Source organism: Pomacea canaliculata, linkage group LG4, assembly GCF_003073045.1.
Source record: "Pomacea canaliculata isolate SZHN2017 linkage group LG4, ASM307304v1, whole genome shotgun sequence".
NCBI lineage: Eukaryota > Metazoa > Mollusca > Gastropoda > Architaenioglossa > Ampullariidae > Pomacea > Pomacea canaliculata.
The window spans coordinates 28,094,888-28,121,078 of record NC_037593.1 but is presented as its reverse complement, the minus strand read 5'-3'; the positions used below and the strand labels follow the sequence as shown (position 1 = coordinate 28,121,078).

General features: G+C 44.6%; 2 protein-coding genes across 2 annotated transcripts in view; both read right to left on the bottom strand.

The window, feature by feature from the left end:
- LOC112562501 (angiopoietin-related protein 1-like) overlaps positions 1 to 15,977 on the bottom strand; it is a gene marked incomplete at its 5' end in the record, with an annotated part of 47,862 nt that extends 31,885 nt beyond the window's left edge. The window contains one exon of the mRNA XM_025235780.1: positions 15,950 to 15,977. Coding sequence (XP_025091565.1) covers positions 15,950 to 15,977 — 28 coding nt within the window. The remainder of the gene's footprint in view (positions 1 to 15,949) is intronic.
- Positions 15,952 to 25,970, bottom strand: LOC112562069. The gene is made up of 2 exons (XM_025235061.1): positions 25,738 to 25,970; positions 15,952 to 17,632 (listed from the first exon to the last, which is right to left on the bottom strand). Exon 2 carries the CDS (start codon positions 16,615 to 16,617, stop codon positions 15,979 to 15,981), a length of 639 nt encoding a protein of 212 aa, XP_025090846.1. The 5' UTR covers positions 16,618 to 17,632; positions 25,738 to 25,970; the 3' UTR covers positions 15,952 to 15,978.
- Between the last annotated feature and the right edge of the window lie 221 nt (positions 25,971 to 26,191).

The window sequence follows — 26,191 nt, the reverse complement described above, 5'->3', positions numbered from 1 at the left end:
CCCACCACCCCAGGTCTCCTTTGGCCTGATGACCTCTGATCCACAGGTCACGTGAGTTCTACCACCACTCGAACGTCTTAACGTGTCAGTAAGAAACCCACATTGAAGATAAGACTGTATTGGGTGAGGTGCGGCAACAAAAAGCTGTATATCACGGCAAATCAGCCGCTCCTGATAATATTTGCCTCCCATGCAGAGATAGTACAGCCCACAAAAAGAAAACGATATGATGAAATGACATTAGGAGACCAACAAAGGATTTAGGACACTGACACGGCGAACAAAATAAGTAACTAGGAATAAAATGCCAGTCATAATGCGAGAACAGTGAGGAGAACGAATTCTCTGACCAAAGAAATAAAATTTGGGTTTCAGTTCGTTCTTTTAAACTCGAAGAAGAAGGACGAAAAGCTCAGGTTTTTTTCTACAACAAATACTGGTTTTCAATTAAGAATTTCTATTTCTGCCATCTTACAGGCCCAGAAAACACCCAGCAGTCTCTGTTGCCAACTAAAAGCAGGAAATATAGTATGTGTGACATGGGAAGAAGTTCACGCTGCCATCCACCCCTTCCTGTTTACATAAACTTAAAACGAAAAAAAAAACTTGGCAACAAGTGTGCAAACTGCTAATCATATGAAAAAAGTTCGCAGTTTACTTCTCAAAAGCATCTTATAATAAAAGAGGTGGAAGGAGAAGGCAGGAATGGATTGCTGGACTATAAATAGATGATCAATCAATAGCTCGATCGCATAGTAGAACAGATCGAAAAGACACCCAATAGCATTCTCAGAAACAAACTTTGGCTTCCTTACTGCACAGTTGTGAGCTACTTCCTGGCTGAGATAGATTCGTCCGCGTGCACTAACTTCAAACGAAAACATAGAAACTGCAGCGTAAGCCTGGAATTTGAATAATTCCAACAGTCGGCCAATCAGAGGACAGTTATTTTAATCTCAACTTGTAACGAAATGTAACCATCTGCCCGATTTCTTGGCTCAGAACACCAAACTCACGTGCTCCCTCTCCCTTCACTGGTTTTTTTTAAACTCATGTCTCCTACGCAGACAATTAGTTCGCCACGCAAACATTGAAAACATTTATCTGCTAAACACAAAAATAGCTTCACCAAAATTCTTTCACCAAACGAACAAGTGCCAGGCTCCTGTTCCACTCATCATCTGTCGCAGGGATTACTTTAGAGACAATCTGGAAAAAAACATCTCGAGCACGATTTCTTTGAAATGTTGCCTCGTGGTGTAATGATGCCAAGAATGAGGAGGTACAGGTGGCCCGCCTGTAGCTGGTTAACGTGGCGGTTGTAATCATTCCAACCTATGTTTCAAGCCGCTTAATGTCTGCTTGTGCCACACTGTGCTTATGCATCTACGAAATCGCCAAACTTTTTAAAATAATCAAGAACTACGAGACTGACTGCCAGGGATAAAGCTCTAGTCACGATGTCTGTCTTGATCACATGACCCATGGGTTCATATTTTGTTTCGTTTGGATGTCACACGTCTTCACAGAGTTGAACTTCTATGATTTCTGTGGAGTCTGAGGGTCGTGGGTTCCCTTTCTATTGTTATTTAACAATGTATAATCACGCTGAGGCAGAAGTGTCTGTCAGCAGTCTCTGGTAGGAAAAAAAAAGTCCAACATATAGCAGCTACCGAGAGAATGGGGATCTGATTTATTAGCGAAAATCGACGAAGAAGAAGCAAAGAAATGGTTGGGCCCAGCTTCTCTGCTCCTGTTCGCTTCGTCTCTCTTACATCCGGAAGAATTGTAAACCATGAGTAAATATTATGGCTGAAGAAAGTGAGCCAATCAGAACGCGCTTACCGTAGCAGGAGATAGATATAACCGGAAGCTGCATGTAGTTAATGAGTTAATCAAAGTGCACTGGGTATTTCTCAAAAGAAGGTCCCGTGATAGCAACACTGGATATACATCTATCTAAATGCAAAAATATTTTTCCAGAAAACGACAAAATATTTAATATGTATCTCAGAAAGAGAGAGAGAGAAAACCTTAAGATTGCGAAAGATACTCCAAACTTATGCGCATGCAACGGTGAAATCTTAGGAATAACCCAGGAAGGAAAGGTGAGAGATGGCAGGATAGTGAGAAGGTGTCTCCATAATTTTGTTGCTATTAAAGTACAGCATGGCTGCCAGGCTGTGAGTACCACTGCACTAAGCCGACCTTGCAGTTACAGCAAGCCTGCATCCCCACATGACAGTGGTGTATAGCTTCCGGAAGATTCCACTCCGATGACTGAACAGATGTAATCTGCGCAGATATGAAAAGTTGAACCAACAAACACCGAGTTCCTCCGCCTGCAGGTGCAGACGCAGGTATTACACAGTCAGACCGCCAATTAATAATACCTGGAGATATTACACAGTAAAACTGCTGGTATAATAGTTCATGAAAGCCCAGAGGTATCTGTTAAGAGCTTAAAAACCGTTTCCTTTTTTATTTGTTTATTTGTTTCTAACCGTTTTGTCCCACGTTTGCTGCAGTTACCAGTGCAGAATCCGATTTACAGTTAATTACCAGCACGTGTCATGCAGTGGCGAAGAAGAGAACCAGGTGCGTAGAGATTTTATGTGTACGACCTCGGAACTATTTTTTTAAGCGGAGTTTGTGCCGAAGACGTGGCTATGCAGATGATCAGCTAAACAGCACACTGAACATTGCTCATATACAACTGTCACTTCTCTTGAAGGAAGTAGTAGAGGAAGAGAAGGAATCTCAGCATGAAAATAGAACACAAAGGGACTACAAATAAAATAATAATAAATAAATAAAAATCATATCAGACAAGGGCAATAGCAACAGTCGCTGTGACAGAATTTTAACCACCAGTCCGAAAGTAATTTATGTGTAATTAATTTATAATCTTTATCTACAAGGTTCAAGATGCCCGTGCAGTAACTGTCGTCGTGGAACGGACACAAAGTTTTTGTAGCATGTAGCGACCACCCACGGACCCCGCGGATGCTGTTTTATCCTCAGGGAAAGTGGTTACAGAGTGGAAAAAAATATGGGATAAATACCATAGAGTAATATCCGTGGGGGCAAGACACTTACCATTGCATTGCTCGTAATGCCCTCGGGGAAGTGACAATCTCGTTTCATGGCGCTGGCGCCACAACGTGTCTCTTAAACTTCCTTCACACAATTCAAAGTTAGTTTATCTTCGTGACAACGGCGACACTAGCACTCACAGATTGCAGTTCGTTTAAAAATACCGTCGATTCGTCGAGTTCTACAGGAAGAACACTTTGTGGCATCGTCTTTGGGGTCACAGGTCACCCGAATCGCTCATTTCTTAGACGAACATATTGTTTTCTACACATGAGAGAGAAGAAAGGGGGATAGTTAGGGAGGGGGAGAGAGACGAAAAGCCTATGCAACTTTAAATTTCTGACATTCAGCACTAGTTATACGGTTGGATGATTGTAAATAGGACGATCAAAGAGTCAGCTTGGGAGGGGAAGTGGTGTTTGAGTGGAAGGTAATCATAAATCTTGTTAGTTCCAGGTTCCTCCTATGTTAGGGAGTTGGCTGCACAACAAGCTACAGTTGGAACACACGCGAGCGAAAACACAAACACACATACAACATCTGTCGTATATTTGGAGAACTAAACTCGAGAAAGAACGCTAGGACCGACAACTTGTCTAAACAAGATAACTCCTACGTCGTCTGTTTTGCAGTTCGCTCCTCGCTTGGCTTAAACTTTAGACCACGTCGTGTCTACGGCAGACAAACGTTGGCAACAAAAGCTGCAAGAATACAAGTTGTCCTTCCTTCAAGAGTGTGCAACAATAAACAGCGATGACCTATGACCCGCAGTGTGTGAAGACGTGAAACCCCTAGCGACGGGTGCAAACACCGGATTATATATTTTTAATTTATTTGTGCCCCAACACCTTCCCTCTACCCTTCAGCCCCCGACCCAGACACCCGAGGCACCATCATCACTGATGTGGCCATACTCTCCCCTGACATGGTTGCTTTATGGTCGTTACTGACAACCGGTGTGTGCGTAAAACTGATTTATCTCCCCTTTGATTCCGGTGCGGGATGTGGGTGTGAGGAAATGATGAATAAATGTTTAATTTTAGAAATAGCATGTGTGAAAAAGATGATTATTGCCATCATCATCATCATCATCATCATCATCATCATCTCCACCACCACTACCACCGCGGCGCCGTTTTTGTGATGTCGTACAGATGCAGCTCACTCCATCATCGTTTATGTCACCGATGTTATCGGTCTGTGTTTTATCTGCAGTTTAAAATAGTGTTTTAGAAGATGTGGAACAATAAGCTTTGGCGACCTGCCCTTTCTTTGTGCTTGTACTGCTGCTCACAACAACACTTCCAGCATTGGTAGGTGGCCGACACAATAGCGACCAGACATACATTTCTCTTGGCATGACATTCCTATTGAAATAAAAAAAACATGACATTTCGTGGTGCACTACCTGCGTTCTGGTTTTTTTTTCTCTTGTGGATTTCATTGGTAGCAGACTGGACTAATGTTTGCGGACTCAGTACCAAAGTAAAAAACATTGCATTTCTGCGAATGCAAGTCTGCAAGTCGAATACAAACCTGCGCCCAGGCAGGCAAACATCAACACGGGACTAAGCATGGACTCCGTTTTACTGTTTATCTTCTTTATTCATCTATTTCTTTTCTCTGTTGCTCCAACCTTTTTTCCCTTTATTCTTGCACACGAAGGAATACTCTCACACACATGCATGTGTGAGCAGCCCATGTGAATTGTCATCCAAGGTACAAAGTACCTGTTTACATACTTTACAAAGTAATTTGGTAAATAACAGGGAGTGACAAGAGAGCTTACACAAATCTCCCCTCTCCACCATTCTTTTTCCGTACTGTCACTCTCTTTCACACTCTTAAGTACATGCGAGCACACACACACACAGGAGAGAACTTGTGAGAGAAGTGAGAGAACTCCTGGGTGAGAGTTTGGAGTTCAGTCCCAACCAGCTGGTTAGATAAATAAACTCTACTGTTCAGACCAAGTGTGTGAGTGTATCCCTAAGGAGTGAAACTGGTACAATGGATTACTCCCTCTCTAGTGCTTGAATGACAGTGGCTTCATGAACAATGTGTGGGTGGTCCTTTTTCAATCGTTTTTGGTTTATTGTCAAAGGGCAACAACTGCTAATCTACATCCCAAGAACGTAAAACGAACTTTCATTACTGTATTCTATGCTTTAAAAGCAAAATTACAAACTCCTGTATATTCAAATTGCCTTGAGACAGAGAAGGGGTCACCACGAGCAGTTAAAAAAACAGAAGAAAAACAAAAAGTTACAACACAAGCACACCTTCTTCACATGGAATATAAGTTGTACAATAAATAAATTCATACTTCACAATACTTTAGAATCAAGGTCTACCGAGAACTGTCTCTGATTTTTTCTGGAACAGAAGCTATCTGTTCATTAAAACGGTCCGTAACGACAGATACTTGGCAGGAATATAAATGTCCATTTTATAGCGCTGCGGCTATCTCACCTGTCTGATTTCCCATTCACACGGCGACAGGTGACACCCTCAGACGATTGAACGGTCAATTATCCGAACCTGATGGCGGGGTGTGGTGTGGGTCCCCCTCCAATACCCTTTACCCTTCGATCTCTTCGTCGAAACAGACAAGCTTTTTACAATGCCAAGACTCAGTGCTGGTAAACAAAATCGAGCTGAATGCTAATCAGACAGGTAACAGCACAGAGGGAGGTAAGTATATTTGTAATACACAGGTGAATGATTAAACTGAAGAGCATGGTAAACTCAAGACTGACAGCTGACATCAACTGCCGAGTACAATGAGTACAACAGAGATACCATCAAAGCGTTCAGCGAATATTGGGTGAACAAGAGAGATTTTATTTTGTTCACCTTTGGAAAGAAATTAGTCCGTGATTGGAGGAGAAGGGCCTAGAATTCATAAAACGCTGCCATTAATTGAAGTGGAACAGAGGAAACCAACAGGACTGACTCCTAAATTATTTAGGAAACAGATATGAAGCACGAAGAACCAATAACGCTGCCCCCACGTGACCAGATCGCCGAGTGCTTTAACACCTCCCAGACTTGCTTCTCAGCGATAAGACCGCTCTTAAAAGACGATTTCGGGAACGGTCTGCACTAACAGTTCAACGGCGCATGCGTTGGAAAGATCAAATGACATCATCGGTGAGGCTCTTTGACGAAAATAGAAGGGATGTGAGTTCTCTTAGCCTGATTATCTGGCGCCGCGCGTGGACGTGACCCGAAGCACTGAAGCAAACGCAGCTTGCGTCAAGGTCGACAACTAGGCCAAGAAACGACCTATCAAAAAAAGAAAGAAGAAATGGAAAGAAAAGAAAAAGTCATTGTGTCTTAAATTAATTGACGACAGCTGTAGATAGTTTCGTCTATGACCTGTCAGTAAAACTAATGTATTTTCTTCATTATTTTATTTATCTAGCCAGCTAATGTAATCCTTCAACATCGCTGGTATTCGTTGAAAAAATGCAGCCTCTCCCATCTATCAGCAGTTAAATGCTGCAGATGCAGGACTATGCCAAAGAAAAAAGACATTGAAAAGAAGAATGAAAAAAAGTTTCTCAAAAAGGTTTGTTTTTCCCCCAGTTGGTAGATTTTTTTGTTGTTTTTTTTTTTTTTAATAATCACCGTTCCGCCAAATGAACTCAGCTTTATTTCTTTTCTTTCTTTCTCGCAGTCTTCTATCCGTGCACCACAAACTCTTTACTTGAAAGCCTGTTCCATTATTTGCAGGATGCATGGCATCCCAGGCCCGACTGTCTGGTTTCCCGGGACTGCAGACAGCTCCAGGGTACAGCTGCGCCGCATACCAACATACATGCTACCGACAGCTGCATCACAGCCTTGTCACGCCGCACTCTCGAGAAGCTGCAGTCGTTCAAGCTGCTGACAGCTGCGCGACCTTGCGATGCTTACCACACCACAGCCCCTAAAAACCGTTGACAGCTGTGTAATGTTAAAAGCTACCTTGTCCAGAACTCCAGACAGCTGTACAATGTCGTAATCACTAGGTTATTCAACAACTTGCTGACACCTGAGGAACAGAATTGTTTCTTCGATGCTTTGGACAGCTGCAGTAATAAAAGTTTTGAACACTACAACGGTTTACATTTAGATATTTACCTTTAGTATGAATACAATTAACGATAAAAACTGAGGTGGGGAAAGGGGAAGCTGTGTTTATGCTTTGCACGTGCGACTTCATTATATTGTTAGAGAAATCTCGCAAACAAGATTCTCGAATAATACTGGGAGATTCCCGCGAACAAGGCGCAGCATCAGAAACGACAAAAAATATTGTTTCAAGGTAATATTTATAACATCATTTTCCTTTGTTTTTTCACTTTTTATATTTCTCGCAGAAAACTGTTACTGAAAGTGTACTTCCGTGACTCTGCAAGACAAGAGTTAACCAAATGCACGCACTACTAGGAACAATGCAAGGACCTCCGTAAGGCTCACAGGTATTTAAGCCGAGACGCAGCGAGAACAATTGGAACACTAAGAGGTATGCGCCCCGACCCACCATCGACGGTTGGACATGGCGATAAATTGTCTCTCAGTCCATGAATGCTTCTGCGTATGAATAAGCACGCATGTCTACAGATAAATGAGAAAGATTGCTTGTGCGTATGTGTGTGCGGGGGCATAGAAAGAGGTAGATGCAGCTTATATACTCCATTCTGTGTCAATAATCTTCGACCAATATTAGCTCAAAATGCCCGCCGGGTTAGCCTGTCGGAGGAGCCACCCTCCTGGGCAAGTAGCCAAAGGCAGCACAAGACAAGGAGCTCACAGACCGTTGTGTTGAAAGACCAGGAAATCCTGATACTACAAAAGCCCTCAACAACTGGGGCGTCAATGAACCATTTGGCTTAGGTGCTTCTTGACACGTGACTAGGGTCAGCCAATGTCAAGCAGATCCTGTGAACCACGAACTTTTAGAAATGTCCGTGTATGAACTGTTCTGTCACCGGAACATCACCGTCGCTGAGCTACTACAGCAATCTAGAATTTTCATCATTCGCTGATAGCTTCCATCGTCTACTCCACTCGTGTACCGCAGGGCACGTGAGGTCAATGTCAGCATTGGAGAAGAGGTTAACAGGTTGTGTGACGAGCGCTGCAGTGTCAGACGATACATAATGGTGCCGTTCGTAATAATTTATTTCCCCATAGCATTGTCGATTACTTGACCCATGGGAACTACGTGCCATTTCTTCATATTAAGGTCGACAGTCATTTCAGGTAATTGATTACAATTACTTAATTTCTTCTCTACATGTCTCGGATTACAAGTAGTCAAAACTGTGTTCGCACTGTACAAACTTTGCATCACTGAGTCAAACTGTCCTTATGGAAACACCTACCACCACCACCACCCGACTCACTAACATCACCATACGTGTGCGCATCTGTATGTGTGTTTTCTTTGGTCCCTGCAGACTCCCAAAATGAAGGAAAAGCACAAAACCCATACAAATAATTTCCGGTTTCCTTCTTCTATTAAGAGTGCGAGCACATATACATGAATAGCCATTGTTGATGTTCTCTGGCTCCAAATATACAGTGCCAGTGGCGCCACGTTGAGTCAGCCTCTACTTGGCAGACAGCGAGTGTGGGTGTAACCAGCGCTGTGTCGCAGAGAGGTCTGCTGGTACACTCAGAGATAAAGGAAGCAATCCCGAACACTTCTGTCCTGAAACCATGGCTGTGGAAATAAGAAAGGATTCTGCATTGCCCACATGTCTGGGGAAGAGTCTTAAAAAGAAGAGTCAATATTCCGTGGTAATTAAAGTTTGGAAGTAATCCCCTGCGCTTGAGAGAGAGAGAATGTGGTCGCCCGGGTGGTCTGATGGAAATTCAGTGACCACCATTGGGTTTAAAAACTGAAAGATGCAGTGTATTGTAGAGTTCAAGTCTAGTTTTGACTGCTCAAAAACTGCATAACTGTTGCTGTATAAAAACATTACTCCTAACGGGAAAAGTGAATATATCCCGCAAAAAGCCAGCATTTAAAGCCCAACTAACGGACAAAAAATTACTTCACATATTGTGGATAAGGTTAGTAACTTGCTCTCTTTTATGAGAAGAAAGATAGTTTTGTTTGCAGAATTTGAACCTTAAAAGACTACGTGAGCGATGCAGTTTGTTTTTATTTTTAGTTTGCTGTCATTAGCAGGGAGCGTTAAAAGGCGTTCCGCTCGCATTAGCCTGTGAAAAGTCTGTTTATCATGTCTACTTTCATCTTCACAGCGAAATGTTACCTGTTCACCTAAAGCCATTCAGTCAGGGCGAGACCAATATGATCTCGACAAACATCTGTCTCGGCTGGATATCGAACGCCAGCTCGTCGGGTGAACAGCTCGAAATGCGGAGCTACTTGAGCCACGCGCTCGCCATCACGTACCAGAGACAAGGGAGGCCTCTCCTCTCGACCAGAAACCGGTGCCACAGAAAGAGCAGCACGCCGGGTGCCAGGTGCCAGGTGGAAACGCCAGCGTGGGTCGAGAATGTGCACCTGCAGCTTGAGTAGGTGACGCGCGTGACCAGGTGATCAGAGGTGGTGACGTGCGCCGTGAAACGTCATTAGCTTTCGTGCCAGCACGCGCGGAATGTCTGTCGCGTCGGGAAGGTCAGCAGGGACAGGTGTGCATCTCTTTCATCTTTGCACCGACCGACGATTTCCCCTCCGTCCCAATGGTCACGTGCGTGATTGGTGCGCAAAGAGAGTGAGAAGGGTGGAGAATGCGTGTATGTGTGTGTGTACACGCGTGAACATGCGATCGTGCTTTTCGAACGCGGGCCAGAAGTGACCAGGTAAGCTTTACAGAAGATACTCGCAGGTGCCACTCTTGGACTATCCTACCCTCGCTGTCAACAGCTTCGCGGCTGCAAATACAGACTGCCGCGGGCTAGTTTCTGATGCGGGCGGGGCAGGAGGACATTTATTCCGCCGATACCCCGGGTCTCCCCACACCGAGATCATCGCCGGCGGGACGCAGACGTCTGCTACCAGAACGTTTTTCCTATTTCCTGTTAACCCTTCAAGTTCATAAGTTCCTGGCGGGCACAGCCCTGATAACAGTTGTAAACATTTATCAATACTGTCGTGAGAGGCGCAACATGCTTCTGCACTCCTCGCATCCTCACCCCCTCCTCACCTCACATGTTCGGGGCCGCAAGTGTCGGTCGGGGTAGCAAAGGTGCTCTGTGAAGATGGGTATGGAGGGGAAGGTGGGGTGGTATGAGACCCGGCATGTGGGCTGCCTATTCCTGACCATCACTCTTCCTTGACGCTGTGGGTGCCAAGATCCCAGAGTGCTGCAGAACGCAAGTAAGTAAGAATATAGGTTCCTGGCAAAACAAGTTGATATCAGCGGGTTGGGACGAAGGGAGGATGAAAAATGAAGAACTAATGTGGACGAAAATGTAGCGGACTACACAAATGATTCATGTAGTCAGACTATGATGACCGTCGACGTGTGAGCAAACACAAAACTGTATGGAGAAAGTGTGTGTGTGTGTGTGCTTGCGTGCGTGTTTGTGTGTGTCTATTTGTGTGTATGTGTTTGTCTATGTGTGTGTGTTTGTATGTGTTATATGTGTGTATGTGTGTCTATGTGTTTATATGTTTATATGTGTGTATGTGTACATGTGTATATGTGTTTATATATGCGTGTATATGTGTTTATATGTGTGTATGTAAGTGTGCATGCGTGCGTGTTTGTGTGTTTATTTGTGTGTATGTGTTTGTCTATGTGTGTGTGTGTGTGTGTGTGTGTTCTTGTATGTATGTGTTATATGTGTGTATGTGTTTATATATGCGTGTATACGTGTTTATATGTGTGTATGTGTGTTTATATGTATGTCAGTATGCATGCGTGCATGTTTGTGTGTCTACCTGTGTGTGTGTGTCTATATGTTTATGTGTGTGTCTGTGTGTGAAAAAATACAAGAGAAAGAGAGAGAGGGAAACAGATGACGCATTTACCCAACAATGACGACAAACGCTAATGACGTCAGAATACACGTCAAGCTGGAGAAATGCTTACGTGGGTAGTGCGTGCGTGAGAGAAAAAAATAATGACAGAAGAAGCAACATGGCGCATCGGGTGAACATGACTTTCGTGGCACGAATCCTCTTAAAAGCCTAAACTCTTTCTTCCCTTTGATAACAGCTACTGCTGACCACGCTCGACCACACCCACTCGCCTATTTACACACACACACGTGCACATGCAGTCACATCCTCAATGTCACACTCTCTCTCACTCTCTCTTTCTCTCTCACTCTCTCTCTCACACACATTCTCACATAAAAAGTCACATTCTCAATTTAACTGTAAAAAGCACACACACACACAATCTACCTATCCAGTCTGGGATGACAACTCCGCACGCTGAGCCCCCGAGAATGAACGTAGCCCACCTGGCCATAAAAGACAAGCTGCCGTGCAAACGAACCTACGGGCATGTGGCTCCAACGGAAATAGGCATCGGGCCCGATGTGAGATTGATTGATAACGAGGGTTTCGGTGAAGCTAATATCTGCCAGGGTAAATACAGACCGATAGCGTAGGGCCTTATAAAAAAGAACTTTAAGGTGCTTTGGTGATAGCCTTAACACCGCCAGACGCTTCCTTCTCCACTCCCCCTTGTCTATAAGAGAGTGTGTGTCCGCGCGCGCGCACGCGCTTGGTGAGTCATACCTAAGACGTTTCAGATATAAAACATCTTTTAAACACCCCTAACAGCTGACACTAAGCCCAGTCACATTAATGATCAACACCAACAATCCGGGTACTTCGTCGAGGCCATCGGGTAGCGCCCTCGTGGCACAATTTCCACGAATGCCTGCGGTGCCACTTATCTCCAGAGCACATAAGCGTCCACCGAGCGATATCCTCGGGATGGAAAGCAACCAACGAGGTGACCCACGTCTACGATCCCAGACAAAACTGCCCTTCATCAAGCTAAATCACCTTCTGTACCAGGATTCATATTAAGTGGAGGTTAGGATCCGACGGTGTGTGATGGCGCTGGTGCTAAGATAACCCAAACATATGCGCTGGTCAAAGGTCGAATTCAAAAACTGTGGAAGCTGCAGGCAGTAATCGGGATTTTGAGAAGGAGGCGTATAAAGGGTAAATAATTAGTCAGGCAGCCAATCAAATCCCCTATCTGGGGTCATATAGATGAAGCGAGGGTAAGGCGTTGTCCCTGGATAAATCAAGGGCAAGCCTCTTCTCTCCGAGGTCATAAAGTGACCTTTGTACATCACGAATGTTGTTTTACCTCTGTATTGTACTTATAATCAATGGCAAAGATCTAAAGTAACGTAAAACAGTATTATCTGGGTTTTGACATAACACAAACCGTTTTTCCTTGAGTTCCCCATTTTGCCTAACGGGTAACAACATACTCTCGCTTCATGAAAACGGCCCTAACGTTTCCTGCATGACAGTTTCCATGCTACTCCCGATTTTGCTGCGAGACAGAGAGGAATGACGGGAGGGGACGGATGGAAAGACAGAGGCACTCAAGTTACCTGCCCCTTTATCATTGAACCAATCAGCGTAAATGTCGCCCCGAATGTTGGGGCTACTGCGAGCCAGGGTTAAAAAGAGCAGGAAAATTGCTGGGCATTAATGACAAGGGAGAGAAACTGAGGTATAAAGAAGAGTTACTTCCCCTTCCACTAAACATACATCTTTCTGTACAAGTGGGGGGTTGAAGGTGGTAGTGGTGGTGGGGACGGGGAAGGAATCACACAGCAACTAAGCACATCCAGGTCTAGTCTGGACAAACATTTTAGAAGCCAGGATAATAACGACAGAAGGATTAGGGAAAGATTATCGCCAACTTTTTATTTAGTTATTATATGTTTTGATAGTCGCCGTTCAAATCCTTCCCAACATCCCTTGGTATTATATGTGCAGACGTGGTTGTTCGCACCGATCCCATGTTGGTGCCAGTACAGGTTAGCCTGTCACAGGCTCCACAGCTTTTACACATTTCTCCCAGGACTTTGTTCCAAAGCAGCAGCTTCATTGATTGAGCTGTTACCTTCAGTGGATCACACTCTGTTCTCATTTTATATTGGCACACACTCACGTGACTTGAAGCTTGCTTCTCGCCGTTACAGATAAAGGTGGCCAACATAAGAGACCTCTCTATCCTTGCATCAGTTACTCGCAACCAAATGTTTCTTATTTAATCAGACACTAGGGAATTGCACACTGAAGGAAATTGCGTGTAAGTGACACTGGGGGGAAAATTCATCCAATTTGTGTTTTTATGTTGGGACACACTTAACGGTTTGCCCTTTGCAATTAACTAAGTGCGGCAACATTTCCTGGCATCTGGTTCTTACATTCACATGTTTCTAAATTAATGAAACATTTTATCAATATTAACTTAAAATGGCGTTTAAGGAAATATAATATTTTCTCCTACTTTGTAAAGTGACACTAAATTAATTTCAAACCACGCTTAAACTTACCCTCAATTAATTACAATTATTGTTTAAAGTGACCCTGAACTATTTTCACATTACTTTAAACACTACAATAATTTCATCTCTTTTGTTGCTGATTGAACAATCAGGCGCCTTTCTGACCCCGGTGAGTCGACCATCTGTACGTGAGGACAGTGTATGCTTCAAGATGTCTGTTGTTCGTGGTGGGTGCATCTCGTAATCACTTTATCCATCCTAAAGTCTCCTCCTGTCGGTGGGGCTGACACACGTACCCTAGATCGCTTTCACCATAAATCATGGCCTATCTGCCTGCTTCTCTCCCTTGGCCGCCAAGGGTCTTCCGCACGAACGTGCTGGTTGTGTGCTTTATCTCCGTCAGGCTTGACCCATTGCAGACGACCCCTGACCTCGGCAGATTGCGGGAACCGTCGGATCCGTTTGTCGGGAGTCAAAGAAAAACAGTACCAGCGGCATGGCCTGCGGTGGGTTCGTAAAGCACACCACAAAAGTGGATTTGACTTGAAAGGATCGTGGACTAACCGATTCACTAACGGCCCTATTCCTCACCCTCCCGCAACCCACAAAATGGAATCGGTTCTGCTTGAATGACCAAAACGGTTCTTTGCACGGCCAAGTCTCGGTGGATGATCTACTCCTCCGAACCACTATCTCCCTGTCAGAGGTGCTATGGTTTACTGGTTTTGCACTGAAGCAGATGATCTAGAAGAAAACAATTTTGACAGAATCAAATGATAGGCTCGGCACACGAGGTATCCTTGTCAGTGCCCCGCATGTTTTGGTTAGTTGAAAATAACCTCGCCGACATGCAAACACTAACCTCACCGTGCTTAGTATTTTAAGTCGTGCTAAAGGTCAGAGGTCGTAGTTTGTTCACACATAAAATGTTAACATTGAGGTATACTAATTTTTGGCTAGACTAGCTGTTGCTGCATGGAATGGCAGTCAAGTGGCCAGTCTTTATTCTATCATCCATGGTTGACTAAGAAACTCACGTAACCTTTCAAGAAAATTAGCTGAAGGAAGAGATCTGCACTACACGGGTTTCGAACCAAAAACGTTCGCGATTGGATTTAAACTCTATTATTCTAACCACTCGGCTATCCGCTTTCCTAGCATGTGAGAATGTTTAAAAATCCGCTAGACAGAGTTCTATTACACCGTGATGTATACATCTCATAACGTTTGTTATCCTTCATTCACTTTAGCTGAAGACAAAATGGAGAATGACATTCGCAGGTTTATGAGATCCATCACACGATGGTACCGACGATGCTGCGATGACATCGGTGTGCGAGTGTCTTCCCCCCTACCCCCTTCTCCTACCTCACTCAACACCAGGCTGCGCTCACGAGTGAAACCAACGGTCTCTCGCAGCCTGTGTCTTCCTCCCCTCCTACACCCCAGTCCCCTCCAACCTCCCACCTCCACTGACAACTCAGCACTACTTGGCGGCGTCTGTTTACACAAACAGACCAGAATAGTCTCCCGTTGAGAAACGAAAGCAACCCCTGCTTCGTGGGCCATCACTAGAGGGTAAAGTGTGTGGAAGACAGCTCTGTTAGGGTTTCCAGTGACAGGCTCGAGTCAGGGTGTGGGAGTGTGGTCTGGTGATAACGGGCGGAGGAACGAAGTCTGTGTGGGGGGAGGGGTATACGGGGTTTGGGGGGAGAGTGTGGTGTAGACCTGCGGCAGCACTATAGCCCGGGCTCTGAAGTTCCTCCAGATGATCTCGCTCTATTCTGACAAAGAATTGCGAAAGGTTTTTTTTTCATTCGTCTCTGCCCCTTCCAGCCCACCATATTCCACGCGTCTCGAGCATCAGCTTGATTGCGCTCACATTTCTTGCTGTCGAGGACCTCGCCTACATCGAGAGGTGCGGAGGCTGCTTCATCAGCGGGTGAGAGCCACGTAAATCCTACGGTCACGTGAGCTGCTGGCGAGCCACCATTGGACCACAGTCTCTTCCATCTCGTGTTCCCTCCCCGATCAGGACATGGGGTCACCCTTCTTTCATTTTCCATCAACGACCACGATAATAAATAGTTCTTGTGCCTTGGGCCACACTAATGAAATGAAGTGTACTATTTAATAGCACTTATCGTACATACATATTTCCTGAGGGAATCAATGACTGGTAGATCCTTTCATTCAGGTTTTATAAGTACTACGAAAAAAAAAAAAAGCGATCCGATCATTATTGCAAATAATTTCAAAAATTGTTGTTTTTTTTTTTTCTTTTCAACGGGTACAAACAAGATGATTTGAAAAAAAAACTTTTTAGGTTTTAAAGGTGGTAAATTACTAAATATTTAGAAATCAACGAAAGAAAACTGTCAATGGTACTCACTTCTAGGGTAGTGTTCTTGGGTGGCGCTCTCAGACCTGTACCGGAAGTAGGCACAGCAGGCCTGGGGGGATCATGCTCTGTACCTTCTCCACGTAGCGAGTGAGGTTGGCCACGGCCTTGTCCAGCTTCTTGAAGGAAGAGTTGAGGGCCAGCATGTTGCCGGTGGTGTGGTTGAACTCGTGCTTGACGGTGTCCAGGTTGCCCACCACGAAGGCCAGGGCCTCTTTGGTCTCCAGTACATCGGCGTTGAGCTTGAGCAGCATGTGGTCGATGTTCTGGATTTTCTGCGACAGCGTGGACGCGGCCTCGTTGGCGGCAACCGCCGCCGCGTCGTCGTGGGTCATGGTGTCCTCCTTGCGATTCAGGCGCAGCAGGTACTTGTTCTCAAACTCCTGCAGCCGCTCCTCCACCATGGTGGACACCTCCTTCGTAAATCGCTTGCTGCACTTACAACGCTTAGAGCGTCGTTTCCGCTTGGATGCCGCTTCCGTCGCGTTTCCCTCCGCCGCGCTGTCGCTTCCTTTAGCGAAGACAGACAAAGAATTTCCCGCCAGTGGTTGTTGCAAGTCCGTGGTGGGGACATCGTTTTCGCTGGACACGACCAGCAGGAAAAAGACAAAAGAAAACAAGACGAGCGGGAACAGTTTGCAGACGATCCCTGGACCCATTTTGTTTGGTTCAAGAAGCCGCGTTTAGTCCTGTCCTGGATATGTTTTCTCACAACAAGGTACCCCTTTCCACCTAGGTGCACAGGTAAATAGTTAGTGGTTTATCCTGATTAGCTCTCCCTGGAATACCTGGTATCCTCTTTCGTAGGTAAACAACAGACGATCAATGCACTTTACCTAGTAAAGTGATCTGAGAGCGAATCTTCTTGGAGCTGCACTGCGAGTATTTGTTGTGCAAATCCCCTCGTACTCACGCTCGGAGCAAATTTATTCTCAATACTCAGCTCTGCGCACACTCACAACCACAGCACGTGAGGTATACTCCTTCCAAGCACGAAAAAATTACATTTATTACCCTTCGTAGGAAACGCTATGTGCGATCGGTTGTCACAATAATTAGTTTCCTGGGCTATGAAGAATCGCAGAGAACGATTCACGAGGATGGTGCAGGGTTGAACTGCACAACACACTCCCTGCACTCGCACACGTGATCTCCCCCCACCCTCCTTAGTCAGTCCTGGCACTTTACCGGCTGCTGGTACCAGCTACTCCCTCCAGATGAGGCGATAAAGCTGTGCCCCTCGCCTCTTATTACGCAATTGTCTTCGGTCGGGGCGATGCCTGAGCCAGACGGCGCTGCAACCGTGGATCACACGTGACCAGCAGACGCTTCCTGATGTGAACTGGACAGGTGACAGATCCAGCCAGGAAGCAGTTCAGTGGGGACTGTAAAGTGCTTATCAGCAAAGTCCTACTAACGATACTTGCTCACCTCATCATTTCGAGCGAAGACTGCAGCGGAGCTGAACGCTACATTTCGGCCATAATTACTACAGCAGGTTACCAAGGTGACGTACGGCTCTTCCCTTCACCTCCCTCGACTAAATGTTCCGTAGCAGCCTGATGTCCCTGACTGAAAAGTAGTGCTGGCGCTCGTGGTTTTTCTGCTGTTTCGATGAGCCGAACTACTTTTTCTCAGGACAGCTGAGCTCAGTGTCTTCCAGAATAAAATGTCCTGGAAAAAAGAAGGAAAATCGTAAGTTTAGAAACTGCGCCTTTCGTGCAACTGAAACAAAAAAAAAAAATAAAAATTGAAGCAATATTTCCCACCCAAAAACGATACATCCGGAAGCTTTAGCTTACATCCTCTCTACATCTTTTACTTACATCCTGGGTTATGATGCTCCGCTGTGAAAGAATTTACCGAGTGGCTGTAAAGTGTGAGTTTTTAATTGCCTTTGAAGACCAAAGAGAGGTTAATACAGTTAGTGAGTGTTTAAGTATTTTAAGAGGCGTTGATAGGAAGTGAAAGTAAGGCATACATAAACGCGCACACAGACAAATGCACACACACCCACACAATGAATGAAAAGTAGAGCAAAATGAGTTCATCTATATTCTGAGGCATTCAAAGCTTCGTAAGTGAGCAGCAACTCACTTCCTTGATCAGTATACCGCCCTCACTTATGTTGAGCTTTCACGTTTTCCGATTGATATTAGCCTTTTTTTTTTTCTTCTCTTTCTAATTCTACAGCCATAGACTAAAACTTAATTCTACTATACCTGATCATTTATTGAATTCTAAAGACTGCATGTGCATGGACCGGAAAAAGAAAGGATAACACAGATGGATACTCCATTGTTACATTGTCTTTCATGACAACTATTTTTTTTTTTAGGGTGAGGACAATTCATCCATCGCCGAAAAGAGGACAGAATCCTGACTAAGGATGCACCATACTGACCAGCCCAGGTACAGCGGTGCAACAGGAAGTTGAAACTCCTCAGCTTCGCTCATTTTTAGACCGAGCGCAGGTCGAGCAAAAGCTTGCACTTCCGCCAACGACAGACTTCTTCACATCCGCAGAAAATACTCAGTTTGCCGACTTTCTTCACACTGTGTGTGGACGCATCTATTTATGGAGTTTGTTTTTAGCTGTAGGCCGCGTTTAAATTTGCCGAGGAACCACAGCAGCGATAGAAGAAAAGGACCGGTCAGTTCACGAGAGCTTAAGCTACCTTCACACGGTGCAACAAAGTCAAATAAAAGTATTTGCAAAAGCGTTCTTCAATAAAGATTAATTTTGAATTAAATTTAATAAAATTATGTGCTGGTTTGGAATCTTCCCCTTCCTGAACTTTCTTTCAAGAGAAGATTATGCGGGAAATTATTCAGCCGAAAGTGTCTAAGCTCTTCCTCCTGATCATTCCCTTTTCTTCTAACTACTGAATGCGTGTGTGACGGCCTTTAACGAAGCCGTGCTTTGTAAAATCCTCGATAAGCTAACATGAGTCGGTGGAGTAGTCACGCCTGTTTTCAGAAAGGGAGACAACATTACTGTTTACGGCTAAGAATGCCGTTCGTCGACGAACAAGCAAAAGAGTGGGAGGGGGAGGGGAAGAATCGCAAATCAATATCAACATCGCGACGAGGAAACAGACACAGTGTAAACGATAATCGCACGATCTGGCAAAGCCCCCGGTAGCTGTGCTAACTTTCCAACCTTGATTTCCATGTTCACACCGTTTAGCAATAGCAAATTCACTTGAAATTACGGTCGGAGTGTTTAACTCACTTTTTGTCATTTCCTATTCTCGCCGTCTTTCTTTTTCCTCTCACTCTCTTAGGCTCACACCCTTGTTGGAGCTAAGCTCTTGTGGCAATAAAAAAGTTAATCTCTCTATAATCTTTTTTGACAAGTTATCTGATAATTATTACTTGATATTAATGTTTTTTTTATAAAAAAAACAGGAAATGACTATTTTTGACAGACTATTTTTTGACAAATAAAAGTCACTCGATTAATGTAGACACAAACTAATAGTAACCAAACGCAAATTTTTCAGCTCTTCGGGAGTATAGGATCTCCAGTATGTATGCTAAATGAATGAAACTCAAAGAGTCATTTCCTCTGTCTCACGAGTGAGCTCCCCAATCCTTTACCTTTTGCAAAATTTAAAAACTCAAATTCCTATTTTCAGGAAGCAGTTACCGGAGTGTGGTCAACGTCTAGTCTGGTTGCCAGGGCAGCATTGAGATTCTTGTCAGTACTATCCGCAAGGCCGTCTGCCACCCTGCTGTGCGATTCTGAGGAGGTAGCAGCCGACCTCGGTTTGGGTCCTTGACCTCTTGACCCTTTGAACCCTCACACCGAGGCCGTGGTAACGCAAAGACGCCGGACCTCGCGGTAAGCCCGACAAACGTCGCTAGCAGATTCCCTCGGATTTGCCTCGATAATGGTTTCTGCGAATGTACCATGCTCTGGGTATTGTTTGCTCATGCACATGCAGTTTATAGTTCAGCACCTGTTTGTAGGGTCTTTTCGGAGGCGATATCGAGAGACTATACAAATACACGTCTGGCGCTGACCATCCTCTTCACTGCCAAAAGATTAAATTATTATTACCTGAATTATCGTCCGCAGTTTCTTGCTTTATTATTGTTCACATGATTGACCTATCAAGCCTTCTTTAGTTCTTGTTTCAATTTTCTTCGACGGTTAGTCAATAATTTTCATCACACACATTCATTGTCTTCCAAAATTTTGCATGTGGTACCCCTCGAAGGGCAGACCATACCCGGACGGTAATTAGTCACGAACAGACATCCACGACAACAAGACCGACTGTTACTGGAGCTGATTGGTGTGAGATGATGGTCAGTCACGTGGTTGCATGCTTTTGACAACAAAGCACTGTGGGAACACCTGTCTACAAGTAGGCCCTGGTGTGACATCCAGCGCCTGACTCATCACGAGGCCAACTGACGGTATTCCCCGCCCTTCCCGCCACCCAACTCATCCTGTCAGCCATAATTTTAGATATATAATTGGCAGACCGAACAGGCGCCACGGATGACACTATTTTCCTCCACCTGTAGACTACTGTGTTCATTCTATAAACTTGTATCAGTGGTTCTCATATCAAAGGATGTCGATTTTGGGGATTTCTAAACTTTATATTTCATAGCTACTTTTACTTTTCCTACTGTCTTACTCCCCTCTTCTCTTTCTGTTTGTCTTATTGTGGTTATTTTTACTCTACAACCTCAGTGTAATATCACTTCATTGATACCAGGGGATGATCTATTTAAAAAAAACAGTAGTATTCATCCTCTCATTCACTTTCTCTTCCTTTCTCTCCAGTATTTGTTACCTAGACTTTTTTTTCGAAGTAGCAGGCTTCAGTTCTCTCCATCTTACCCAGCAATCACGGGATTACCTGTCCTAAGAATAAACAAATACATTTCACGTCCGACTTTAAAAAAAAAAGGCTTATCTGACTAGGCAGCCACCTAGTGGCATACCTGGAAGTAAATTCACACCATTCTTATGTGGGACAGTCCGCAGACTAATCTATAAAGCTCCGGCCTCTGCTGGGTGAAGAAAGAAAAGGGAGGAGTGTGAAAACAGAGTTTATCTAGAAACGGTTAGTTTGCTGTTAATTACGTCAGTGTCAGTGTCAGGTATTTCTGTTAGCGACTGGTCCTTGTGTGGTGTTTGTCACATGCAGGTGTAAACTGGATACACTCAGGTTAGATTACAAGTGGTTACAACATCTCATTAACACAGTCCTCTAGCCCTCGGGAACTCTCAGTAAAAATATTGGGAGGGAGGCAAAGTCGGCTGTGATTGATGTTTACCCCGACGGCTCTTTAACTGCAAAAAAACTTTTCTTCAAAATGTTTTAGCAGCTGAATGTATAGTATTTGAATCACAAAAAATATATCACCAAAACACATATTCAAAGGCAAAACTTCCATCGTACGAAATCGGTCCGGCAAAAGGATCTGAGGGTCAGACCAGATGGGACAAACTATCAAAGCGTGACCTTTAGGTAGCCAGCCTCCCCACACCTCCATCACTAGAATCGAACCATGTCTCCCCCTGTAAGCTAGAAGTTCGACCTTTACACGACACACCTCGACTCCGCTCCCAACAATGAAGAAAGTCGAAACAACTAGGAAAACAGAAACGAAGCAGGTTCTCACCATATCAAGGTGATCATGTGACCCTGACCACACACAAAGATGGCTCAGTCTGTGATATTTACGGGAGATTTATGCATGGAAAGAAGATACGGATGCTCTTGCAAACTAACCACCCTCCGGAGAACGATTCGCCGAAGTACAAAAGGTCGTTGGCATGCGCGCTCACAGGTCAAGTGAGGTTTTGTTTCACGAGGGCGACTGTGTGGTGGGGCCTGAGTTACTAAATTACAAGTTTCGGGTTAAAGGTTATCATTAAGGTGAGTGCCTTCAGAAAGGCACGTGTCTTTTAAGAATGAGTGGAGTACATGTCACTACTTTAAAATATAGCTAAGAGATCTCATGTTCCTCGTGTTCCACGCTCGCGCGCACGTGTGTGTGTGTCAGAGCGCGCGCGTATGCTTGTGTATGGATACTCACGTGACACTACATTGCTTACTTAGAAAAGAGCTTGTTGAGCCTCAGAAGTACAAGAAACTTTAGAAAGGCTTCTTTTAAAACACTCACGCACTCACGTATGTGCACACCTGGGAGTCAGGAGGAGGTAATTATTCCACGTCTCTCCATTTTCCAGTAAAATTTTTAATGGCCCGGGGAGAGCACCCGTTTCTGCGTTAACCCCCATTATTGTTCAACTCTTATCCCTACCTCTGTCATTAACCCTTTTAACGATAGGTGCTGGCAGCACTTAAAAAAAACTACCACAGTTTAACGTGCTAGATGATTAAACTCTATCTCGAAGTCTTAATGGCGTTCGTAATTTCTTCCGTACGTAAAATTACCCATAGGCTTCCGCTAACCATCTAAAATTCATGAACACTTAGATAATGTACGGGACGAATTTACGAAACGCTCAGAAATGTCATTCTTGGAACATGCACGGTAACCACTCCCGTAGCTGAAGACAGCTGAGGAAAAGCTAGACAAAGAGCGAGGGTTTCGGGGAAAGAAAAGAAGGGACGGTGGGGTGGTGGTGAGAGGTGGTGGGGAACATGGCGAGCCTGGAAGACAAGAGGACGAGAGCCAGATAAAGATACTGATTACGCCAGTTCACCTGCCGCGCGATACCCAGTCATCATCTGGTCGCTGGCTGGAGTTGCTCGGCAAACATCGCCAGATGTACAACGAGAGAGGTCAGGCCTTGATGGCGACCTGATCGTTTCTGCATGTGTGTGCGCGAGGGCGCGTGTGTCTATCGGTGTGCCACGGATGCTCGTGGGATGAAAGCATCTAGCTCCTTGCTCTGCTAAAAGCCCCTTCTGACATCCCAACTAGGTCAAGTGCAGGTTGCGAGGCCGCCACAGGTCCGGTTGTGGGGCGAGTTTGTGTAGCAGCCAATCAGCCTCACGGGCACCACAGTTAAGTGTTAAATAAACGTTTATTTTAAACAGACATGCATAAAAATAATTTATTTTTGAAAATCTTTTTTTATAGTAAATTTCATCATTGACTATGCGAATCAAAACAGACTCGCGAGGTCTCTCTTGCCAGTCCAGGGACTTGCTGGATCACGTGACCCGAATCAGCTATCAATTGGACATCTAAGTTGTATGCGGTGTATGTATTGTATATGTAAGTCTGAATACGTAATCCAAGAACCTCCTTCTTCACAAAAAGAAGGAAGGAAGAAAGAAAATAACATAATTCTTTATGTTTTTTTCAGATGATATATTCGAAGCCTTAAGAAGTAAGCCAAGGTAGAGAAGTTATGATTCAGTTAAGGAGAAAAAAATATATATTCTCGTGGATATATATTGCTGGACATTTTCCCCTTACTCTTGGGGAGGGGGGATTCCCGAACAGCCAGAGGCCTCGTTCATCAACACAGACTCCCATGCTGGTCACAGTTCACTTGTCAGATGAAATCTTCCATCAGTTGCACATAAAAGCCAACACGTGCTCTACCCGCCTTTTGTTTCCGATCGTTTGCTACATCGTGTAAAAGCATTCCTCTCAAAGTGTTTTTCTGTGTAGTGACCTCCGCATCATCGGAAAAGCTAGTCTGCTTGGATGCAGCATACTTATTATAACAGAGGTTCTCAACAAAGGACATCCACAGCAAACTGTTGTATTGAAAGAACACGAATTCAAATTTTGAACAGAACTTCTGCTGTCAGGTATCATTCAACGGATTGTTTGTTTGCGAAACAATTCTCTCTACCATTTCCAGCCTCATCCCAATATCATCAATAATTTTCAGTACACGGTATTTTGGTTAACAAAAGTCGAATAAAAGCCAAGTACGAGAGTACAAAATGTAGTTGTAACTAATTTACAAACTTAAAAAAAACAAAGTTCAAGACACCATCTCCATCTAGACTCTCAAGGCCGCACTAATTAATTAGTGAATTAACAAGACAATTTTATTTTTAGACTGTCCATAGCCTTCGTTAGCGAAACGGGTTAGAAAGTGATAAAAGTATAAAAGGTAAGGCAGTGCTTCGGATTAAAGAAAGATAGAAAGAAAAGAAGCTTGAACGCAGGGATGAACGGATTTTAGGGACGGTAGGCACAGAGAGTGACTAATCTCAGATGGAGAGGTCAGAGGACAACGGAGCTTCTCGAAACTCTTATCACTAGTGGCTACACTGTGCCGTCTGATAACACGATGAAAATATTCACGAGAGGAGAGAAGACTGGACAGGCATGACCAGCGGTCAGTCCGAACAAAGACTTATACAATATGCTGTCTCTGGTCGGAGCTCGAAAAAGCGCGCGAAGATGAGCAATGACGTCAGCAGAGTTCACTAGCAAGCCCTCGCGCTATGTTGCTTGAGTAGTTGGGCCTTGGACATGTAAGACTTCCCATAATATTAACGACTGTCTATCTTAAAATGTCGCTTTAATGCTGAAGTTGTACACGATACAAAAAGTAAGAGCATATTTTTTATGACAATGCTGTATAAGTAAAACTTTCCGTCCTGTGCTGGACACGGCATGGTGATTACACACTAAGTAACCTTAGGACAGCCCTGCGTGTACATCGTGTTCGCGAACATTCCACATGGGCACGCCACTCTCTTCCTGCCACACCGTCCACACCGACAGACGACATCAAGTGCTGCTGAGCGAGGAGCGCCAGGATGCCAGCGGTCAGCTAAAGGCAGCATCACACTGTCCGACACCCGGCGCTGGTCGGCTAGGAGCACCAAGCTGAGAGCTGTCAGCTAAAGGTGGCCGCAGACGATCGGATATCATTCTCCGACTAAGACGAGCAAACATATTAACTAGTCTACAAATAAAACATTTGAATTCTCGTCTAATTTCATAGGCATTGTAGTAGATATTTTCGTACACAACAAGTCTGGCGAGGGGATGTCTTCTCGTTAAAAGTTAAATGATCTCCGTCGCGGAAAAGTTCATGGTCTTTGTTGCATGTAGTTTGTTTAATCTAAATGTTCTTCATTGCGAATTAGCTTATGAGAAAATATGGTCTTCTCGGGCTAGTTCTTCATCCCGGTTCTATTTTATTTAAACTTGATTAAATGCTACAAAAAGTGGCTTGTGCGTTCAGAAAGTTATGTGAAAGCCTACATTTAAGGGATTTGGAGGTTGGTAGTGGTGGTGGTGGTGGGGTATTCTCTCGTTCACTACAAGGATGGCCGAGCACTTTATCCCTCCGACTCCTGCAGCTGGGTCAGGTCGAGCACACAGCTGACGAACAACTGCAACGTGAGCCCTGGTGGAGGGTTTCTTCAGCCACACCAGTAATGCAAGACTGACAGATACCGCGCCATCAGATACGCACAGGCCTCAGCAAGCCTCGAGTCTGTACCGAAAGTGTGAACAACTCTCTTCCCCCAAGTTATCACTCTTTCTCTCTCTCACACATTCACAGACTGGGACTAGTGCACGTACACACACACATACACACTTTTTGACGCCCATCTGATGGACCAATGGACTAATAATAAAGCATAGGCAAGACTAATGGAGAGATGTGCGATAACATGTACGATCATCTACGGTCAATAACTCGTTTCGATCATCAAGAAAAAAATGTGCACGAAACTTTCTGAAAACTTAAGCATGTGACCCAAAAGCTGACAAGCAATTCTCATTCAAATCCTATCACAATCTCCATCAACGAGCCTTTCCTTCTCTCGCCAAGTAAATAAACAAACGATACTGACCTCTGCTCCAGGGCGCGCGACACCTAATTCCGCAGAAAATAATCCAAAAAAAAACCTCCAGCCAGCTGAGATATATATATCTACACACTCACACACATACACCGGAGTTTGACAGCCAACAGAAGTCGGACCCAAGTGAAGGAAACTGCACGACGGCTTCGCAACAAGTGTCCGACGGAGTTTCACAGCAGACGTGCAGCCCGCCGAGCAGACGACCGCTTTGGCAGCAGCGCGCATGCGCGTGGTCTGAACTCGGGGCGAGCGCGGAGCAGCACGCGGTGCGACGAGAATAGCGCGAGGCGCTTTGTTAACGAAGGGAAGTTGCGATCAACTAACTCATGCTAGCAAATGGCTGCTGCTTTCTTTTCCGAGTGCTGTGAGACAACTAACTGTAAGGCTGGCAAATCGGGAGGTTTGTTGTTGTTTTTGTTTGTTTGTTTTTTTTTGTTTTTTT